This window comes from Colletotrichum graminicola, assembly GCF_000149035.1.
Source record: "Colletotrichum graminicola M1.001 genomic scaffold supercont1.53, whole genome shotgun sequence".
Lineage (NCBI taxonomy): Eukaryota > Fungi > Ascomycota > Sordariomycetes > Glomerellales > Glomerellaceae > Colletotrichum > Colletotrichum graminicola.
Genome location: NW_007361057.1, coordinates 305155 through 328681, shown reverse-complemented (window position 1 = coordinate 328681; position 23527 = coordinate 305155). Strand labels below are relative to the sequence as shown.

General features: G+C 46.0%; 3 protein-coding genes across 3 annotated transcripts; 2 read left to right on the top strand and 1 right to left on the bottom strand.

Moving 5' to 3' along the window:
- Positions 1-6377: 6377 nt before the first annotated feature.
- Positions 6378-8916, bottom strand: GLRG_09919 (GMC oxidoreductase; the record flags this gene model as incomplete). Its single annotated transcript, XM_008100604.1, has 10 exons — positions 6378-6516; positions 6571-6707; positions 6760-7475; positions 7530-7813; positions 7873-8009; positions 8071-8197; positions 8263-8310; positions 8374-8492; positions 8559-8784; positions 8840-8916. 10 exons carry the CDS (start codon positions 8914-8916, stop codon positions 6378-6380), a joined length of 2010 nt encoding a protein of 669 aa, XP_008098795.1.
- A 6324-nt stretch (positions 8917-15240) lies between these two features.
- GLRG_09918 (uncharacterized protein) lies at positions 15241-17329 on the top strand (the record flags this gene model as incomplete). The annotated part of the gene is made up of 3 exons (XM_008100603.1): positions 15241-15400; positions 15477-17041; positions 17126-17329. 3 exons carry the CDS (start codon positions 15241-15243, stop codon positions 17327-17329), a joined length of 1929 nt encoding a protein of 642 aa, XP_008098794.1.
- A 2378-nt stretch (positions 17330-19707) lies between these two features.
- GLRG_09917 (phosphoglucose isomerase) lies at positions 19708-21602 on the top strand (the record flags this gene model as incomplete). The annotated part of the gene is made up of 5 exons (XM_008100602.1): positions 19708-20207; positions 20265-20798; positions 20852-20958; positions 21018-21450; positions 21515-21602. 5 exons carry the CDS (start codon positions 19708-19710, stop codon positions 21600-21602), a joined length of 1662 nt encoding a protein of 553 aa, XP_008098793.1.
- Positions 21603-23527: the final 1925 nt, after the last annotated feature.

The window sequence follows — 23527 nt, the reverse complement described above, 5'->3', positions numbered from 1 at the left end:
AAAGTAAACTTAATACCCTTATAATATCTTTTAAGAATATTTACTAAAAAAGATCTAAATTTACTAAATACGCCTAGGTCTTTAGTCTCCCTTAGTTATAGTAAAAGTAATACTTTTATAATAAACTTCTTATTACTTTTTATAATAACCTTATCTAATAGTATATAGACGCCTAAATTAATTTCTAGTAGTATACTAAATATATTATTAAGATTACTTATACTATAGAGCCCCTAGCTGCTACTACTACTAACTAGTTTAGTAGGGCCTATAAGGCTACTACTAGTTATACTACTAATACCTTAGTATTACTTAGTACTTTAAATACTACTAAGTTTACCCCTACTAGTAGATAAACTAATAACTAGGATAAAATCCTTACTACTTTATACTAACACCTCTATAATTTTAATACTTACTTTAGATATAAAGCTACTAACTATATAGCCTATAACTACCTTTATAAGCCTAAGACCTCTATTAATAAAATTAACCTATAGTAATATATAGAGGATATTACTAAGGCTAAAGATAAAGAGGAGCTAAAAAATTAGGTTCCTTAGTAAATTCTAACTTCTTACTAAGAACTAATATAAAAAATAATTTAAGGTTATTTATATATTTAATTAACTTATAAAATCTTATTAGGAGTAACCCCTTAGAAATAAAGTTAACTATAGCTTTTAATAAATATAGTATTTAACTTTAAGGGCTTCTTAATATAAGAGTAAATAGCTACGCCTTTATAAGTAACTAAGTAACCTTCTTACTAAAGAAATTTTATAATACCCCTTACTAAACTTTACGTAAACTAATACTAGCTATAAGGTTTAATAGAGAATAATTAGATAACGTTTAGTATACTTAGACTATAAACCTATATATTAACTATTAAGTAATCTAATAAACCTTACTATTATAACTTAATACTAGTTACTATAATTTAATCCTTAGTTATATTTAGTTTATTTACTATAAGGTAAACCTAGACGTACGCTATAGGTAGCTAGTCTAGCTAGTTAAGTCCTTATAACAGCCTTATCCTCTAATAATTATTAAAAAGATAGAGGACTTATACGCCCTAAAGACTATTAATATTTAGCACTAAATTAATACTAAACGTTAATAAGAAGTCTTTAAGATTAACTACTAGTAATACTAATAGAAAATAAAAAAGTAAAAACCTTAATAAATTCTCTAACGTACTTATAAAGAAGATTTAAAAAAGAACCTTTATAAGATAAGTAAGGCACTTAATAGTTCTTCTCTACTTATATATACTACTAAATAGCCTTACTATAAGGCTAAGTCTATATAGTTAGTAACACTATAAAAGTATAACTATTTTATATTTATTAATATAGTATTCTTTAAGATAAATCTAAAAAGATAAGATATTAAGCTTAGTTTTATTTCCCTCTATAAGCTAGATTAAATAATTATCTAAAAAAAGGAGAAGCTAGCTAATAACCCCCTATAGGCTAATAACTAGGCTATATATAATTTAGTTAAAACTAACCTCCTTATCTTACTTTATACTTATAAGGATATCTTTAGTAAAGTAATAAGTAACTAGCTTACCTCTTATTACCTCTATAACTATAAGATTAAGCTTATAAAGAGAAAAAAAAAGAAGCTTACTTATTACTTATTATATAAATAATCCTTAGAGGAGCTAGAAGCTATAAGAGAGTACCTCTTAAAGAACTTATAGAAAGGTTAGCTTAAGCTAGGGAACACGCCTTAAGCTACTCCTATACTATTTATTTAAAAACATAATAGTAGTTTATAATTCTATATAGATTTTTAGAAACTTAATAAACTTATAAAAAAAGACTACTATCTTCTTCTATTAATTAATAAAACTTTATTATATATTAGGTAGGTAAAGATTTTTATAAAGATTAATATTTACTAGGCCTTTAATAAAATCTAAATACACCTTAACTCTAAAGATCTAATAACTTTTTATACTTACTATAGTGTATATAAGTATAAGGTGTTACTATTTAGCCTATATAATAGCCTAGCTACCTTTTAGTAGTATATAAATAACGTCTTAATAAAGTATCTTAATAACTTCTATACTACTTACTTAGATAATATCCTAATTTTTTTAAAGACCCTTTATAGTACTAAAAGTATATTAAGAAGATCTTTACCTAGCTTTATAAAGCTAGGCTATAAGTAGATATTAAGAAGTATAAATTTAAAGTAATAACTACTAAGTACCTTAGGTTTATTATCTCTACTAATAGTATTTATCTTAACCTTAAAAAGATTACTATAATTAAAGATTAAAAGCCCCTAATAACTATTAAGGGAGTCTAATCCTTCTTAAGGTTCTATAATTTTTACTATTAGTTTATTATAAAGTATAGTTATATAGCCTGCCTCTTAACTTAACTTACTACTAAAGACTACCTATTCTTATAAACTAATAACTATAAAAAGGCTTTTACCTCCCTAAAGAAGTCTTTTACTACTACCTTAGTGCTTTATTATTTTAAGCCTAAACTTCTAACCTATATTAAGACTAACGCCTTAGACTTTATATATACTAACGTAATACTTTAATAGTAAGAAGATAGTATCTAGCACTTAGTTACTTTTTACTTTAAGACTATAAGTAGTATAAAAATAAACTATACTATTTATAATAAAGAACTTCTTATTATTATCCTTATACTATAAGAATAGTAAGCTAAGCTTACTAGCTACTAATAGTATTTTAAAGTTATTACTAACTATTAGCTACTTTTATATTTTATAATAAAACGCCTACTAAATAGTTATTAAGCCTAATTATTAGGATTAATAATAGACTTTAATTTTTAAATTAGCTATTAACTTAAAAAAGAAAACGTCCTAGTAGACACCCTCTCTAAAAAGAAAAAAGATCTTACTATATAAAAGGCTTTAAAAGAAGCTAGTTATATATAATTACTTCTACCTCCCTTAGTGCTTATACTAAAAATTACTATATAGTTATAGTAGTTATTAGAGACTACTACTATAACTAAGGGAACTACCCCTAAAGTAATTATAGTAGATATACTAACGCCTAAAGATAACCTTTAAGGGTACCTACTAGTAGAATAAATCCTATAACTAAATTAAGAGGCTACTATACCCTCCCTATTAGCTTCTTAGGATCTAGCCTAATAAGGGTAAAAATAATAAAAACTAACTAATAATAGCCTATTAACTATAGACAGGCGCCTAGTAGTGCCCTCTAAAGATAACCTATATACTTATATAATTTAAAAAGCTTATAACTAAAAGTTACTTATATACCCTAAAAAGAATAAAATAGGTAAAGTTATTAAGAAATAATATTACTAGCTAGAAATAACTATAAATATTAAGTAATATATATATAACTACTATATATATTACTATATATATAATTTATATAATAAGCCCTTAAGAGAACTAAGGCTATTACTTATTTTATATTACCTATAGTAATATATTACTATAGATTTTATAGCCTACCTAAAAGATAAAAAAGGATATAATAATATATAGGTTATAGTAAACTACTTAGGGAAGCAGGTAGTATTAACGCCTTATTATAAGACTACTATAGTAAGAGATATATCCTACTTTTTTTATAAATACCTACTGCTTTTTTTTAGTTTTCTAAAGATAATTACCTCTAACTATAGCCCCTAATTTATTTCTAAATTTTAAAATAAGCTAATAAAAATTTATAGTGTTAAGATTTAACTTTTTACTACTAACTACCTATAAATAGATAGTTAAATAAAGATCCTTAACTAGTATATTATTTAATAACTATACCTATTAGTAAATTACTATTAAGATAACTAAAGTAAAATACTTCTTATAGTAGATTTTACTTACGCTATACTCCTTAGTAAAAGCACTAGCCTATTACTATTTAAAATTAAATTTAGCTATATACTATAACTTAGTTTTAACTAAGACTATAAAATAGTAAAGTTTAATAGCACTTAAGAAAAAATTAACTAGACTAAGGCCTAAAAGATAGCTAAATATATTTATAAGTACTAAAAGATTACCTAAAGGAATATAGAAATTACTTAAAAATACTAATAATAATATATAAATAAATATTAAAGGCTAGATAATATTTAGGTAAAAGATAATATCTTTATTAATACTTCTTACTAAAAGAAAAATAACCTTAATAAGCTTTAGAACCCTTAGTTAGGTCCTTAGCCTATAATTAGTATAGGCTTAAGTAGTACTTAGTAGGTTTAGCTCCTTAAGGGTATTAACGCCTACTTAGTATTTTATCTTAATAAGCTCTAAAAGGCCCTAGTAGACCTACTTCTAGGCTAGCACTAGGACCTCTTACTACTAACTATAACTAGAGATAAAGAACTAAAATATAAAGTAGTATACTTATTATAGTTTAAGATAAACTATAAAAAATTATAATACTATATAAATTAAGTTAACTATAATAAAGACCTTACTTAGTATAACACTAAAAGCTTTTACTATTTAGTAATAGTATTAAAAAAGTTTTATAAAAAACACCTTAACACTAATAGCCTACCTTAGAGCTTATACTTATAGCTTAAGGATATAGCTATAAACACTAAATTACTAATATAGCCTTATAATAACGCCCTAAAGAACCTAAAAAGGTGTTAATTAGAAGGTTTATTAGAAGCTTAGGTAGTATCTAGGTAACTATATATATTTACTAATTAGTATAATACTAGCTTACTATACTAATTAGCCTCTCCTTCTTATAGACCTACTAACACTTTTTAGGCTTTTACTTTATTTTATTAGGTTTTAGTCTAAAAAAATATTTCCTAAAAAAAGAATTTATATAAGAAATTAAAAAAATTAACCTATAGCTACTAAAACCTTATCTAATCCTATATACTTTAAGAACTTAAGCCTAAATATATATTATAAATAATATAGCTCCTAAAGGGGGAGGTAATATTATAACTAGAGGGGTTATATAAAGGATATATAAATAAAAATAAGGTTATAGTATAGTTTAGTAGCTAGTATATACTACGCCTTAGTAGTAAGTGCACTATAGCTATAGTAGTCTATATACTACGCCTTAGTAGTAAGTACGCTATAGCTATAATAGTTAGTACACTACGCCTTAGTAGCTAAGGCCCTAAGCCTTAGTAGTTAGTGCACTTATACCCTAGTAGCTAGTAAACCTTATAGCACTAAAGGACCTACTAAAGGGCAGGGGACAAGAACCCCTAGTTATAAGAACTATTAGGTAACTTATAAACAGAATAGATAGCTATATAATAGCTAGCAGGACTACTAGCCTCCTAGGGTAGATTCCTTTCCTCTTTACCTTTAAATTCTTGTAATAGGAAATATAGTTATGTGTCTAACTAACGTAGTATTACTGCTGTAATATATATAGAAAAAAATATTTTTTATATTTATTTTTAAATATTAAAAACTATATATTTTATATTTTTCTTCTTATATATAAATATACTATATTTATAAATAGAAGTAGTATATACTATATATATTACCTATATATATATATAAGCTATAAGAAGTATTATAGTAATTATTATAGAATTCTATCTTTTTCTCTTAAGGAGTTATAAAAGATTCTTAAGATTTTAAAAATACTAAGATTTTCTTAGTAAATAGGCTTACTTAAAGCATAACCTTTATAACTATAGCTATTTATATAGTAAAAATATATACTATATAAATAAAAGTAGTAAAGATATAAAAATACTTTTTAAGATTTTTCCCCTTATTTTATAGTACTTATATAGTGCTATATTAGGCGTATAAAAAGTAGTAGATTTTGGTGGGAACACAGCGTTTTGTAATGGCCCGGATGTGGGGGTGGCCCGGATGTGGGGTAGGGGAGTTACCCTAATAGCTAGAAAAGTAAGCGGGATCGATGTATCAAGCCGGTCGCAACTTCGTGCTACTTTACATTCAATGTTACAACTATAGTTCACGAATGCATTCAAGGTATGTGGTTGAACATATTATCAGTGGGAGCCCTCACATGATCCAGTTCAATTATGTAGAACATACTACATGTTGACAAGCTAGCTTGCGGTGCTTACCGCATAACTAATTGCGATAGAGACTTGACGCAGAATACTTTACAATATTCCAAGATGGAACTTCGTAATAAACAGAAGAATGAGAGACGCTTTAAGGAGGCTTCACGAGGATTAACTGCAAGTAATACTCGCCGGACATGTGGCTTTAACGGAACTATCACTCATTTTCGACAAAACTACAGAGTTTCCATCAACAAGTTCGGAACAACGAAAAGCATTGCGAACCACACAAGGGCAATCTGGTGTCGCACACATACCATAAGATGAGAATAATGTGAAGGTAGTGTCGTCTCCCGATCAAAGACGCGAGTGAAGCACAAATTCTCCCGGGGCGTGGTACGTAGGCACTTTCATCTCGAGGGCTTCCCCAGAGTATCCGAGGTCCTCGGCGACGAGAATGGCAGCCTTTTCGCCAATGAGCAAGGCGGTCGAGTATCTAACATATGTTAGCCAGTTACACGTGACAGTTACGAGGGATATTGCGACAGACGTGTTGCAGCCGACGTTATCGGGGCAGATGGAAAGGTCAGCGACCTTAAGACCCTTAACGCCGTGCACATTCAGACGCTCGTCCAATACGCCGTGTTTGACAATACTGTTGCCCTCCTTGGGAGCCATAGAGCAGGTCTAGTCTTTGTTAGTTGATGTTTTTCTCTCCTTATTGCGTAATACCACTTACCCCAAGGCTGTGCCAGGTGGTCTCGACGTGACGCTTAACCCATTCCTCGACGGCTTTGATGTCTTCGTTGCTATACTTGAGTGGCTCACGGACATCGACACAGTGAGCAGACAAGGTCTTCTTGAGATCGGCCTTCCTGTCTGCCTCGTTGAGCGGCTGCGTCCAGCTGCCGTGCTGAATACCCGCGCTGAGGTTCCCGGGCAGGGCGTACTTATTGGTGTCTGGGAGGTTAAGGTCTCTAGCGCAAGCGTCTGAGTCGTACGAGAAGAATGGGTGCATGTTGGCGACCTCGCCGGCGTAGGCGTCCATGCGGCGGGCCGTCTCGCGCGACTTTATGTAGCCCCATACCATGGGAACCATGTCGCGCTCGTCATTCATGAACCCGGCGTCAAAGTCGGGCGAGTCGTACGGGTTGGGCGAGACAATGTGCGTGGATCCACGCGAGAAGGGGTACTCAAGGAAATGGAACATGGTGAAGAAGTTACCGGGGGGCATGACCATATGGTCTCCAAACCAGCCGGCAATGACCGAGTAGTGCATCACGGGCTTGTCAGGCTTGTTCTCAAAGTATGATTTCCAGCCGTCCTTGAAGTGTGGGGTTGGCCAACGCTCAAACTCCCGTAGTTCTTCGGGGGTTGGGCGAATCTTGACGCCGGCTTCGATGCCATTGGTGGCCAGGGGACCAGTACCTTTGATGTTCCATTCGTCGAAGACGCCTAGCAATGATTAAGTCAGCTGTTGTTTTCAGGACACTCCAACCAGGTCCTTACGCTTCTGAACCTCAGGGTCTCCACGAACAAAGTCGTCAAAACTCTCGGTGCCAGGCTTCGCGCGATAGGTCGAGAAGGTCAGGTAGTGGTCCTGGAAGTTGAGACCAACACCGGGGAGATCAACTATGGGCTCGACGCCAGCGCGTCGGAGCTTCTCGGGGTCACCGACGCCGGAGCGCTGAAGGATGAGGGGAGACGAAAGAGTTCCGCCAGACACAACAATCTGCTTGCGGGCCCTGAATGTGCGTCCTTTAAGCTCACTTGGGTCAAGCGGCTTGCTCGGTCTGGTTTTCAAGTTAGATTTACGCCCTGCAGAATTTTATATCCTCTGAGAATCACTTACACCGTTTGAACGGCAACGGCTCGGCCATTCTCAATGATGACCTTGTCAACCTTAGTGTTGCAGGCAAGATAGAGATTGGAGTGCTTGGCTCGAGTTGCGTGTATGTACGCGTGGGCACTATCACTGCGACGGCCGGTCTGAGGTAGTTTTGGTCAGCAGCGTGTCTGATAGGGCAAACGGGCGAAGTAGGATGCCCACATCGCGGTTGATCCACTTAAGCCAGTGTTCAGCTCCATGGCCAGTGGTCAGATCTTGAAGATCATCTACCACAGGGATTCCCTGGGATGAGGCAGCCCGAAGGAAGTCATCCTTGATCGGGTAGGTGCTAAAGGAACAGGCGGTTAGTTTTGGGCTATCCGTTGAACCCCCGTATATTAGCTGTAAACCTACTAGTTGCCGAATGAAACTTTGATGGGCCCGTCGAAACCATGAATGTCCCTTTTTTTTCAAGTATTAGTCGTCATTGTTCACGGTTACAACGCAAGCAATGTGATTCGTTACCGGTTGTGAGAAGCTCGCTGATATGTTTCGTGCTTCTTCATTAGGGGTAGCAGCTCCTTGGTAGACCATCCCTTGGCCTGAAAGTCATCATAGTCCGAAGCTGAAGCCCGGGTGTACATCTGTAATCGCATCAGCTAAACCTACTCTATTCCCGGGTACATTGACATATATGGCTAATTACTGACCATGAAGTTAATCGAAGAACCACCACCCAAAATGTTGGCACACGGCACAATGGCGGATCGACCGGAAAGGTGCTTTGAGGGCCTGGACTCGTAGAAGGTTGCTGTTTTCGAGTCCAGCTTCATGTTCCGAGGGTAGATACCTGGCCGGAAGACCCATGGGTTGTTCAGGTTGCTTTCACCATTTTCAATGAGAAGGACCTTGAGGTTGTGATCCAAGTTGGCAAGTCTGTGGAGGATTAGCATTTCTCAAATAACTAATAGTCGGTATAGATGAGACAAACCGTCCGGCAACGACGCAGCCGCAACTGCCACCGCCACAGACAATAATGTCAAACTCGTCGGGAATCGATCCGCTCATGATGGCGGTTGACAAAGACAAGAGAGACTATAACAAAACAATGAGAGCAGCTTTATGAGCAAAAGAAGTAGAAAGTCAATCGTTACGAAAGCGTGCTATGATAATCACGTCCAGGTCAGCAACGATGCCAAGTAGACGTCCTGGAGCAGTTAAATGATAATTCAGATGAAAACCAGCCATTCGGGACGGTCTTTAAATATTTAGGAAGAAGCCCTAACTTAAGGCATCAGTGCTGCTTCCTCATCACGCGGCCATATCGTAATAGACCCCGAATTTACTTTGGACTATCCAAGATCTCAACCCAAAGAACCAACAGGAAGAGAGGTAGTGAGGGGAAGCCATGGACTATCCCTCCGAGATACTACGGACCTTGAGATGTGATTCGATCGAAAGGATGCAAGTTCCGTGTCATCCGGTATTTTTGAGTAGCAACCTACCTATCATCGACGCGCGTCTGTGGAAGTAAGGGTATTACCCCGAAGGTGAATGCATGGCAGCATGGTCATGCCCTTCCAGTCGATCAACATGCTTCTCAGCTTCCCCGCACTTGCCGAGGGAGATGGCGCAGGAGTTTACCAGTTTCATGCGGCGATAATGCTAGGCCGATGTCCACGTTGGCTAGTAAATAGACCCAAGCTCATTGCCGATGTGCAACACTTCCGCACGCCCGATGACGATTTGCCGTCATCACATCCAAACAATGAACTACCGACAGCTGGTGCGGAGTATCTGGTCCAGGCGCGAACAAAAGCCACCAAAGAGTTCTGATCCCTATCCAATAGAGTTGTCCTCTAACAAATTGAGCACTACCTAGTTTTGTGCCCAAGTAACGGCACCGTGTATCCAAATCTGGGAGCTCCAGCTCTTGTATCATGTTAGTAAGAGAGCTCCCTAGTGGAAGCTGACTCCTATGCCTTCTCCTCAATGCATCAGACGTATTTTCCGACCGGTATTGCCGGTCGATTTGCTCCTAGCTTGGACTAGTCATTGATATTCTGAGAATGGGTGGACTAGGTTGGTGCCGCCCCCGCCTGTCTGCACCCCGCAATTCAAAGCCCGGGGTAACATGGGGGAGTTAGCCCGATGGTCGTATCCTCAAGCACCTACTGCAAGCCAAGCCTTACCTCCAACTGTCCAGATGAGGAGAAGATAGCTTCATGAATCGGGAAAAGTTGAGTTAGGAGGTCCTGACATAGAGCTGAGTCACCGAACTATCCCCGAGATATTGTTGCAGAGTTGGAGTCCAAGCTTGCTATGCCTATCGAGGCTCATGACGTCCGGTTGGCGTTGGCCCACCCCTCTTCAACGGCCCCGGAAACATTTCCGAGTGCTAGACAATTTGGAGCAATCGGATAGCTGCGGGCAATGGATTGCTGCAGGACGGCGAATCACATATGCCCCAGCCTGTGCATAGCCCATCCATGCAATGAAGTGCAGGATGCAGTGCCGCTACCTCTCTTTGGAAGTTATCGGCTGTGGGGTTTAGGTGAGAGTGTCACTGGGATCAGGTTTTCAGAAGTGCTGGTGGCTGAAGAGTATTTCGAGAATCCGAATCACGTTGCATCGGTTGCTCAGCGATTCATGATAGTTCTGCCGCCCCAAGTTTTGCCGAGGCCAAGCATGAACCTCTCTAGTCTCCAGTTATTGCTTCTTCAAATGCTTTTCTTTTTGTAAAGTTTCACAACATCTGAATCTTCCCAAAGTCTAGTCCGTCCCAAAGCTAGGCTGGGGGCCGTATCATAAATCGTGTCATTGTAGGGTGTCAAATCGACCTGATGCTCATTCAGGCTAGCATACTGTCACTGTATGAGCCCGTTCGAGGTGTTTATTTTACGTTAACGTCGTAAAAACGAGCATGTCTGTAAATAAACAAGTATCGCATGGTGCGGAATGACATGGTGTGGCCTTCGTTGAACAGGGTCCGGGAAGTACGCAATAGTCTGTGTTCGAGAAGATAAGGTTTCGGTGGATCAAAACAATTTCGACATGGCATGCATCTGAGTGATTGAAGTACTCGTGCTAGGGAGCCGGATACGATGTGATTTGTTGAATAATGTAGTACTGTGACGTCCAAACCAAAGCCATACTGGTACCAACACGACATGGCATATTTGGAATAGGGAAACAACGTATGCCCCGCGGCCCAGGCAATAGTGCCTTTAGATTTCCGGACATATGTGGCAACGACTATGGGAATGGATGGGATTATTCGTCAGGAAGATGTATGAGAGCTGCAAGTTGATGCTTGCCATGGCCCGCCCAGTTCAACAGAAACGGGAGCATTAATGACTGGAGTCGCCAGTGTTCCGACGAACCCAAAGTCCCAGTTTTTTCATGAGGTCCAGAATATGCTCCATTCCGTCAATTACAGCGGAGCTTGGAAGGCCAATGTCCGGTATGTGTCCAGTTGCTCTGAGAAACAATAAATAGAAAGAAGGGACGTCCTACTTAGTAGCTAGAAGACCGGAAAGGCGGTTCTGCGTAAACACTGGTTTATCTACCACGTATTCCTACAAAGAGAACCAAAAATAGACTACTACCGACGGCGATGTTGGGAATAACAACGGATATCTTGAACTGACTTCGTCAAAGCCTAGAATGATAAGAATTGAGGGGGGGGGAGTACGGTATCTCCACAAAGCCCAGCCGGGCGACTGCAGCTGCGGTCAGCTTGTCTTGCATGCTTGGCTGGCTTACCCCGCGGCCATGGTGCGGAAAACCAACCGGCAGAATAAAGCCGAAAACAGAGGTAGCAAAGGCACTATTTGATGCAATATGACAACGCGTAAGCTCAAGTTAAAGGCGGGGTTGCGGCGGAGGGGAGAAAGGAGGGTGGATTTTGAATAACATGGCATCGCCAACTCAAATGATTCTTATTGATGTCTTCCGAAATGCAATGAGGACAGCGCCCACAACGATGACCAGAGAAATGACAGCGACAAAATTTGTCTGACCTTTGGAGAGAGCTATCCCCCAAAATATCGCCGGACGCGGCGAATATAATTAGAACCCCTGGGCTGGGATTAGACCATTCGTATGCTTAGGGTGCGACATCGGTTTAATGCTGCGCACATCACTTGGATAATTGAGTAGGTACGATATAATAACCCGGTCGCGTTATTGCAAGCCGTCTATTTATCTGGTAATGGATATAAGAATATTCTAATGATGGTGGTGTCTAGCGTAGAGAGAAAGTGAAGAGCGACGACATAAGCTCGATGGACAGTGTTGGATGGCACGATGTGAAGATTCGACACCGCGGAGATCCCGTAGAATCACCATTCTGCAGTGTCCGGGGAGTTGGCTCTACGGCTGTAGGATGGACAGTGTCACAGTGTCTCCTTGAAACCACGAAGCCGGAGAATCGGTCGAAGTACAATGTTTCTGGCAGGCTTTGAGTTCCCTTGGTAAGATGCATTTGTTTACACTAGGGCATTTACCAGCGACGCCTTGGAGAATGAAAGACATTCAACACTGCCATATGGGCGGATCCGCAGGTGCCCGGGCCGCTCTATTGACCGTACCAACACAAAAGTTGATTGGCGCACGAAGAAGCTGGTTTATAACGGCGGTTGTCGCGGCTACCTCCAAAGCACTAGACAGTGTAAGATTGCACAATGGTATGATGGGCGGTTGCGCGGAGGCAGCCGGTCCAATTAGTTTGACTAGTCGATGCTATTTGCGAGGCCTGGGAGGGTGATCGGTTGGAGGTCTCGGTCCTCCCTGCCTTTTGTTGGTAGTACATTTGTAGCATTCTCTTGGAGAGAAAGTGCGATGTATCTTTGCCATTGACATTGTTCCAGTTCAACACAGCTGTGGACATGCAGATTTCTTGCAAGTGAGGCTCGAAGCTAAGCAAAGTCGAGTTGAAACGATAATGATTAGGTAAGGCGAATGGTGGGTAGTCAGTCACGTGCCTTTGGGTCATGCGCACACGTGACATTGCCAGGGGACTTCTAGAAAGGGGGTCGCAGAACGCCGACCCAGCAGATGTGTAATGACCATAGTATACCTGCAGTATCCTGGCATTCACGGTACAGGAATCAGAGACATTATCGACAGCGTAGGTAATGGCACTGCAACGTTGCTTGACTGGCATCTGTGTATCTGCCCCTTCGCCACCTCGCACCAGATCATCCCCAGCCGTCCAAGCAGTCATTCCTTCTGAGAGAGGTCCCTTTTCTTTCTAATTTAATGCGGAGCACAAACACAGTGCGAGACTGCCTGGCCGTATAGGGGCTCTCCTTGCTCCCGTGCCCTGGCTGTAACGGATCGACGCAGGGCTCCTGTCTCTGGAGAGCAGCCTAATCTGGTCAACTACGGCTTGCTAACGCCCTGCTGGGTAATGCTGGGCTGTCAGGTACGGGGCAACGGGGCAGCAGAAAGACTACTGATACGCTTGGGACTCATCCTATGCTCGCACACAGTAGGAGGGGAAGGAGGAAGAGGCTCAAATAAGATGGAAGGGGAGCATGCTAATTACTAATCATGTATAGATACACTACTACAGTAGGTATCAGTCAAGAGTCTGTTTACAGTAAAAAGGATAGCCAAACGAAGAGTCAGAGGGGGAAAACCCATTAATAGCTCGTGGTCACTTCACAGTGCGTCACCAAAGGCCCTGTGTTCTAGCCACCTACTGTAGCTTTTAATTGACCATCCTTATTACTGTGGCCAGACTTTTGACTAGCACTGTATATGTTACCTTACAGTCCAGCATTACGAAGTGCATTCGAGTTGTAATATCGTCTGCCCACATATGAAAGGGGGCAAGGTGCTGTTTACTGATCATGAATAAGCAGACACAGGGCTTATGCTTTAATCAGTAGCCAGGTATCGCCAATCCACCTGTAGCCGGTGTCAAAACATGACGAGAGGACTGTCGGTTTATCCATATATATCCGTACATTTGCCATGACAGGAAAAGGATATGCAGAATTTGCTGAGCTCACCCGCCCACCAAGCACCCTGTGCTATACTGATACCAATGGCGATTTCCAAGCGAGGAGGCTGTGGTTGGTGCCATTCGGTGGTCGAATGTTAGCGAGCTGCTTTGGTAAGCAACTCGTCCAGTCTGACAAAAGACCAAAAGGGGAGTCGTTGTACCATCTCGCACAGTGAATGTCTCGTGCCTGCGCCAGTTCCGTGCCCACTGCCCCTCCCTGCCATTTGCCCCCTTTCAGCACTGTGTAACCAGCTGTATCATCGTCTTCCACCTCGCGCCTCACCTGGGGTGCTAGACACCCAGTGGAGACATGTCTCGTGCTGGCCGGATACTTGTGTCGCTCTCCCCGTACCGTGCGGGTGTCAGAACCAGGTCGAGCGATTTCATCATCCATCCGCCCCCCTTTAGCCCCTTCCCTTTCCCTACTACGTATTCCTCTCCCGTCTAGTAGGCCAAGCGGGTGCGGGTGCACCGCCTCCTGTGCCTCCTGTGCCCCTATTCTTCCATCATCTATCCACCCCTCCCTCCTATACGTGCGTCCTTCCGCTCCGAGCCTGGTTGAGATACTGTCCTTACCCCCTGAAGGCCATTAGCACCTACCTGCCTGTACCCCCCCTTTTGCCCACTGTCTTTCTCCAGGTGAAGCCCAGTTTAGCTCTTGGTTGGTTGAAGAAAAATCGATTCAATACAGAAGTCCTTTCAGCTTGCCCAAAAGTCCCATTCCGAGTCGACACTTTTCTCAACTCGATTGAATCTCTTTTCCCTGAGGGGTTTTGTCGCTTGTCTGCTCTCTTGCACACACCACCACAATTCTGCCGCATCTTCTTTCCTCCCTCAAGCGTGTCCTTCTTTCCCCGCCGTAAAACCAGTAAAATAGGTACACAAAGTTGGGATTCTGGTATTACCCCGTCGCAGTGACAGCAACACACACTGACTAACCAACCAAAATATCCAGCCAGTCGGCACCAGACTGTCTCACCACTCACGTCCCCCCTCTCTCCCCGTCCACGTCCGTCCGCACCAAGCCTCAAGGCCTAAGAGAGGGGGCGTCTTTGCGGGGTTCCTCCAACGAGCGAGCGAACGAGCGTCTTTGTCCGCAACCTCCAACATCCACCAACAAATCACGACCCTAGACAGGCCGACCAGCACCTTGACCGTCTCGTCTCTCCCTCTACCTCACCTGACTTTTTGCATTATTTACCTACCTCGATATACTTCACCTCACTCCTTCGTGGCATCAAACCTCTACCTCGTACGTCTCGACCGACTCGACTCGCTTGGTCGTCGATACTGTACCGTCATTCACACCCACCCGACCGTCTTCCTTCCCATCGCCGATTTCGCCCCGTCGCGCATTCGGCCCAAGACACCCTCACACAATGTCGTGGAAGTTGACGAAGAAGCTCAAGGAGACCCATCTGGGTCCCTTGGCCAACACCTTCTCCCGCTCGCCGTCTACTTCTACCATCACCGACAGCAGCGAAAAAGCCCAACCCAACATGTCGGGCACAGCGACGCCCACGAATGAGGGAACCATTGGTACGAGACCCCCGTCCTCGAATCCCCTCCCCTGTGCGTCGAGCAGGCGCGATGCACTCCATACTGACTGTTGCAGCTGCCTCTGAGGCCATGGCGCAAGCACCAGTTGTCAACCCCCCGAAGCCCGGCATCCTCGTCGTCACTCTCCACGAGGGCCAGGGCTTCTCCCTTCCCGAACAACACAGACAAGCCTTTGCTTCCTCACACCAAGGTTCGCTGTCATCCGGCGGCGCTCTCGGCGCTGCTGGCTCCGTCCGCCCCTCTTCCTCACAACGAGGAGCTGTCGGCTCTTTCATTAACGGCGCCTCCCGCCCACAGACTTCTGGTGGCGGCTTTACCGGTATCCCCACTAACCACGGTCGTATTTCTGGCAAGTACATGCCCTACGCCTTGCTGGACTTCGACAAAATGCAGGTCTTTGTCAACTCAGTCGAAGGGACGCCAGAGAACCCCCTCTGGGCTGGAGGAAATACCCAATACAAGTTCGATGTCTCTCGCGTAACAGAGCTCGTCATTCACCTGTACATGCGCAACCCCATGGCCCCTCCTGGATCCGGCCGTAGCCAGGACATCTTCCTCGGTGTGGCCCGCATTAACCCCCGCTTTGAGGAGAAGCACCAGTTCGTCGAGGACCCCAAGGCGAACAAGAAGGACCGCGAGAAGGCCGCGGCAGAATTCGCCAGTCGCCAGCGTTCGCTCGGTCACAGCGGAGTCGAGTGGGTGGATGTGCAGTACGGTACCGGAAAGGTCAAGATCGGTGTCGAGTACGTCGAGAACCGCGCGGGCAAGCTCAAGATTGAGGACTTTGAGCTACTCAAGGTTGTCGGCAAGGGCAGCTTCGGCAAGGTCATGCAAGTGCGCAAGAAGGACACGAACCGAATCTATGCGCTCAAGACGATCCGCAAGGCGCACATCATCTCCCGCTCCGAAGTCGCCCACACCCTCGCCGAGCGGTCAGTGCTGGCGCAGATCAACAACCCCTTCATCGTGCCTCTCAAATTCACCTTCCAGTCGCCCGAGAAGCTCTACTTTGTGTTGGCCTTCGTTAATGGAGGCGAGCTGTTCCACCACCTGCAGAAGGAGCAAAGATTCGACGTTAACCGCTCTCGATTCTACACGGCCGAGCTTCTTTGCGCACTCGAATGTCTCCACGGATTCAACGTTATCTACCGTGATCTCAAGCCTGAGAACATTCTGCTCGACTACCAAGGCCACATCGCTCTGTGCGATTTCGGTCTCTGCAAGCTGGACATGAAGGACGAGGACAGAACCAACACTTTCTGCGGCACCCCCGAGTATCTGGCTCCAGAGCTACTCATGGGCCAGGGGTACAACAAGACGGTGGACTGGTGGACGCTGGGCGTCCTTTTGTACGAGATGTTGACAGGCTTGCCGCCCTTCTACGATGAGAACACGAACGAAATGTACCGCAAGATTCTCTCGGAGCCCCTCCACTTCCCCGGCCACGACGTCGTCCCGCCGGCGGCTAAGGACCTTCTGACGAAGCTGCTCAACCGCGACCCTAAGGAGCGTCTCGGTGCCAACGGATCAGCCGAGATCAAGGCGCACCCCTTTTTCCACGCCATCGACTGGCGCAAGCTTCTGCAGCGCAAGTACGAGCCTGCGTTCAAACCCAACGTGGTGAGTGATTTACATGCACAGACAAACGCAAAACGGCATTATGCATGAGCTTTTGTTGCTAACGTGTTCATTTTCTCCCCTCAGGTGGACGCCCTCGACACGGCCAACTTTGACCCCGAGTTCACGTCAGAAGCCCCCCAGGATTCTTACGTGGAGGGCCCGATGCTCTCGCAGACGATGCAGAACCAATTCCAGGGCTTCTCTTACAACCGCCCGATCGCGGGACTGGGCGACGCCGGCGGTAGTGTCAAGGACCCTTCCTTTGTGGGCAGCATCCAGGACCGATGAGGTGGTTGAATTTTGCGGCTTGGCCGGCAGAGCAGGCCGGCTCCCTTAGAAAGCGAAGCATGGCATTGTGAAGAGGGGCGGTGGGGGCTGGGGGATATGGTGAAATCAGGGGTTACCCTGAGATTACAGCAAAGCGACTCGACACGAATCTCAGACTCGCTCGTTGCGCGCGCATACAGATAGCTTTGCGTCTTCGTCTTTGTACGGCGTTCTGGGACGGGCATGATTACGCCTTTGGGGAAAAGGAAATGTAGATAGGCACAGATCATTGAGCAGACAGACGAAATCAGCCCGGCATTATTCATGGGGATATTGGGCCGAGACGTGGCATGGTTTGCGTGTTGTAGACAGGTGTGGTGATCGTGACTGGCGAAAGCCATTAAGCAGCCAGCGAGGTCCTCGGCTTCGCAACAGGCTCGGAACGGGACGCGTCTGATGTCGAACATCGGATCTGCCGGGAAGGGGGCGGCAGGTTGGAGCGGGAGTTAGTAAGCGCGGGGGGTCCACCGGGTCGGAGTGACCACGTTGTAATACCTCTCCCCTCTCCACTCCCCTGAGTTAGCTGTGTGTTGTTGATTCGCAATGCTACCTACCCAGGTATGTATGTAGGCACCAAAGGTAAGGACTGAAAGAGCACACAGTATGTAGGTACGTCTCACTGATGTCTACATGCGGGCAAAGGCCGGCAGACGAGTTGTTAACGACAATGCTTGCTGCAGGGTGCATCAGGTAGGCAGGCATGTAGTGGCATGGGATTCGGGACGTGGGACGCGGATTTGCATCTTTGCATCGATGGCGACCATTGGCTATAGCCAATGGAGAGGATCCGCGTCGAATTTGCCCCGAACAAAAGTCACGATGTGACGATGCAGAAAGAAATTAGGGGGGCCAATGGGGAAAGAAGAAAAAGAGAAAAAAAAAACTGCCAAAAGATCTCTGACTTTCCTCGAGGACAGACGAACCACAAGGTGGCGGGGCAGGTAAGCCTCGCCTCATACTAGCTCTGGGTGGTGAATCAGCCATCGGGTATAGCAGATAAGGAAAAGACGCAGGCAATTGGCACGGCTGTCGTTTCGGGGGGGGGACAAAGGCGATAGGGGCTAATAAAGGAAAGCTTCCACAGGTGGGGCCACTCGTTGGCAAGAGGTGGGACATGGAATGTCACAACCGGCAAGCTTCACCTTTTTTTCCCCCTTCTCACAATTTTGATTTATTGCGTCTAGTCGTGAGGGATTATTGTACCACAGCAGCTGTCGGGGGAACTGGAGGGGGTGGTGGTGGTGGTGAGACTGAATGAGGATGTAAATTCTCATCGCATCGCATCGTGTACAATTAGGTAAGCTCCTTCTTTTCATGCTTCACGGCTGTCCCAGGAACAGCAACCGGGGCGGGCGGGACGGGGTGGGGTGGGGTGGGGTGGAGGCGACGATGACGGAGAAACTTGGACGAGCTTGATGGCAGCTCCGGGTCTTCCTCCTCCCACTGAATCATTCGGTCGGTCAATCACTCAACGACCCCATCGCCCTCAGTCAGCCAAAGCCAAAAGGTAAGTAATTACACCACGAGAACGGTGCAGGTAGCATCGTCGAGTGCTCTCTTTTCCCTTCTAAAGCACCGCCCTCCCCCACGTCATTCCTTTCTTCGGCCTTCCCTCTCCTCTCCTCCCCCTCCTCCTCATCACCATCGTCTTCTTCTTCTCACGTTGATACCCCCCCCCCCCGCCTCCGCCCTCCCCCTCTCTTTCTCTCGTCACCTTCACCTCACACTTGGTTGATTTCCCGTTCCAGCTGCCCTTACTGAGCGCCCCTACACTACTCCCTATTCTACCTAGGCAGCGCCGTGTCATCCAAAGGTTGGTGCACTTTCCACTTTACCTTCCCTCGGCGAGGACGTGTGCCCCGCGTTCCAGGTGCGCTCAGTTGTGCTTTCTGGGACCGCAATTACCCCTCCACGCCAGACATGCCACCTCCCGCCAAGCACCGTGATTGGCTGCTTTGGAGCTATGGACGCCGCCGCTCTCGTCCATCCCACTTGTTGCCGTTAGAGGCACCACGACCTCATACTCTCGTCTAGTCTCGTCTCGCCTTGCATCCCCTCCCACTGTCGCAGTCAGACCACGGCCGACGGCAACGCACGCAGCATCCAAATATTCCCTCACCCATCTCTTCTCATTCCATCTACCTACCTACCGTTCCTTCGGCCAAGTCACCAGACCGAGACGACACCAGTCACCAGCACCAGCTTTATTACATCATTCCTCGTCACCACCACCTACAATCATTACGAAAGAACCTCTAAGCTAACCTCGAAAACTTTCTTTAAAAGATCGCGATCCACTACACAAACAAGAGCGTCCCACCATTCCCCAACCGCCCAAAATGCCCCAAGCTTCCAGCCTTCCCGCCTGGGCCGAGCTCCAGGCTCACCGCGACAATGTTGGCAAGAACTTTGTCCTCAAGGAGGCCTTCGCCAACGACACGGACCGCTTCGCCAAGTTCTCCCGTACCTTCAAGAACTCGGCTTCGGGTACTGACATCCTCTTCGACTTCTCCAAGAACTTCCTGACCGATGAGACTCTCGACCTCCTTGTCAAGCTCGCCGAGCAGGCCGGCGTCGAGAAGAAGCGCGACGCCATGTTCGCTGGTGAAAAGATCAACTTCACAGAGAAGCGCGCCGTCTACCACGCCGCCCTTCGCAACGTCGGCGACTGGGAGATGAAGGTCGATGGTGTCGATGTCATGTCCAAGGAGGGCGGCGTCCGTGACGTCCTCAACCACATGAAGGAGTTCTCCGACCAGGTCCGCTCCGGCGAATGGAAGGGTTTCACCGGCAAGAAGCTCACCAACATCATCAACATCGGCATCGGAGGTTCCGATCTGTAAGCCCTTCACCCCTCCACCTCATCCCACCATTGCCTGTCTCTAACGTCACACAGCGGCCCCGTCATGGTCACCGAGGCACTCAAGCACTACGGTGCCAAGGACCAGACCCTGCACTTCGTCTCCAATATCGACGGCACCCACATTGCCGAGGCCCTCGCCGACTCGGACCCTGAGACCACCCTATTCCTCATCGCCTCCAAGACCTTCACCACTGCCGAGACCACCACCAACGCCAACACGGCCAAGTCGTGGTTCCTTGAGAAGACGGACGGCAAGGGTGATATCGCCAAGCACTTCGTCGCCCTGTCCACCAACGAGGAGGAGGTCACCAAGTTCGGCATCGACGCCAAGAACATGTTCGGCTTCGAGAACTGGGTCGGCGGCCGCTACTCTGTCTGGAGTGCCATCGGCCTTAGCGTCGCCATCTACGTCGGCTTCGACAACTTCCACAAGTTCCTTGCTGGTGCCCACGAGATGGACAAGCACTTCCGCGAGACACCCTTGAAGGAGAACATCCCCGTCCTCGGCGGTCTCCTCAGTGTGTGGTACTCTGATTTCTTCCAGGCTCAGACTCACCTGGTTGCTCCGTGAGTGGAAACACGGCCCGGAACTCAGTAGCACGCGCTGACCTGCAAAACAGCTTCGACCAGTACCTGCACCGCTTCCCCGCCTACCTTCAGCAGCTGTCAATGGAGTCCAACGGCAAGAGCATCACCTCAGACGGAACCCCCGCAAAGTACACCACCGGTAAGCAGACTCTACAGCGGGTGTTAGGTGCCAGTTGAGAAACTAACGCGGCATAACAGGTCCCATCCTCTTCGGCGAGCCCTGCACGAACGCCCAGCACTCCTTCTTCCAGCTCGTCCATCAGGGCACCAAGCTCATCCCCACCGACTTCATCTTGGCCGCCAAGAGCCACAACCCCCTTGCCAATGGCCTCCATCAGAAGATGCTTGCTTCCAACTACTTTGCTCAGGCCGAGGCCCTGATGGTTGGCAAGACCGCTGACGAGGTCCGCGCTGAGGGCACCCCCGAGGAGCTTGTTCCCCACAAGATCTTCTTGGGCAACCGCCCTACCACGAGCATCCTGGTCGGTGGCCACATCGGTCCCGCCGAGCTCGGCGCTCTGATCGTCTACTACGAGCACCTTACCTTCACCGAGGCTGCCGTCTGGGACATCAATGCCTTTGACCAGTGGGGTGTTGAGCTTGGCAAAGTTCTTGCTAAGAAGATACTCAAGTACGTGCCGATGTTACCCTGTCGACCTTTTTCAAGGGGACACATTGCTAACCAATCCTTTCAGGGAGCTTGACGAGTCTGGCAACGGCCAGGGTCACGACGTCTCTACTGGTGGCCTGATCGGAGCCTTCAAGAAGTACTCCAACTTGTAATGACTAATCTGCGCCGCGTTGTTTAGTAGTTTCGAAAATTGGAAATAGGGGGTGTGAAGACATATCCACATTACAAACGAAGCCGGCAGTAAAATACAATAAAGACGTTTGCCCATCTTTGAGCAGAACAAGATGCCCGTGGGGTTTATATCTATATGATTTTTGCATGTAACAGCACCCTCTGACAAATAGGTGCGCAAGCAACTGCAAAAAGCTTAGATAATGTCTGGCGAGTACGTCGCTTCCCAATCCTCAGCCATGGCATTCTCGATGCGGTTGCTTCCGCTGTGCGAGGGCTTTTAGGTAGGTGGCGTTGTCGTCGTTGGCCATTTTTTTAGCGCTGCTTAACATGGTGACCGCGGGTAGTACGTACGTTCACAACACCGCCATGGCGGGAGATCGTGTTGGCGTTACACTGCAACGGCATAGCCAGAGGTACGGCGTGAGGATACTATCGGACTGTTGGATCGACTTGGTCAATCTTGGCTGGCTGCAGATTGAGAAAAACCACGAGAAATTGTGATTGAGCGGGAAAATCGCTGAGCCACCACGATATGAACCGAGCAACAACGTAACCGATGCCGAGTAAGTCTGGGCCGAACGTAGGCTCCTCCTCGTTCCACAAATCTAACACGACAAGTTGTACCTTTGGTCAACCAATATCCATGGATGTCGGTACAGACAAGGTCTCAAATTCGCAGTATCTTCCTGAGAGTATGTGTCGGCAGACAGGATGGACACCTTCGTTTCGTCAAGAGGGTGGATATCAAAGCCCACAAGGGTAACTCCGGCGGCAACCCATTGCTCCCCTAAGATTTCGCTCCGTTCAAGGGTGCTGATGCGAGTTTTTGATGGTGAAAAGATGGCTATAATGGCGCGAGTGCCGATGCTATTGCAAGATGACGCATGAAGCAGAAACCCCAGACGGCTTTCCTCCACAGGCGACAGTTTCGTGTATGGATTTCTGGGTGGCTCGGCAATCCTCACTGTGCGTTCGTTGTGGCATCGCAGTGGGATTCGAGAGACGGAACTCCACTCAGAACAACCGACTAACCGAGTCAGCCATTCATTCGGTGCTGCCCCTATCAGCCCGGCCAACCAAAGAACTGCTACTTTGGTATTGAATGGACGATGCGTCGAGTGAAGCAATGTGATAAGGGTCGATACGGCTAGATATATCTTCTGGCCAATACCGAATACATCGCGGTCGATAATGGGCAAGCTACTGAAAAAGAAAGTGCTGTCGGAAAGGACCGTTGTGCTCAATGTCTCATCAGGAACATTGCCGGATCATCTCGAGGCATGCGAATGCCATGTCGGCTCTGCTACAACTCCAGGAACTGAGAAGTGCCTTAGCAAGGGAGGAAAGGCCAACACCCAGCCCGCGCTGATCACATCGTTTGCGTAATGCTGAGCCTTTCCAGTATCCGATATATTCATGGCGGGAGGCCATAGGTCCCGTTACTGTCTACCTACCTGACCGGCTCTCTAGGACGAATTTCTTAGAATGATGACGCCGCAGATATGAGGGAGGCGACAGAGATGGGAGGCGGGAGCTGGTCGACTCACCGGACCACGAGACGCGGCACATTGCAATCAGATTGTCAGGATGCCTCGTCTGCGATCGCACGAGCCCCTCGAAACTGCCGGCAGTCCCGCAGGATCACCGCATTACAATACCTAGTACAGCCCGGCTCGGGTGACTGGGAGACTGTCCTCGATGAACTCGTGTACGCGGCAAGGAATCGCGATGAGGCAAGTTGATCGATCGCCGGAGCGTCTGGGCCCTCCAAAGTATCTCCTCCGCCCGACGAGACCCCCCCTTGCAGGTACACGATTTCCCGCCCTCCACGGGGAGGGATGGATGGAGACCCAGGTCCTCCTGCTCCTCCTTCTCTATCCAGAGCCGATCGGCGTTCTGGACG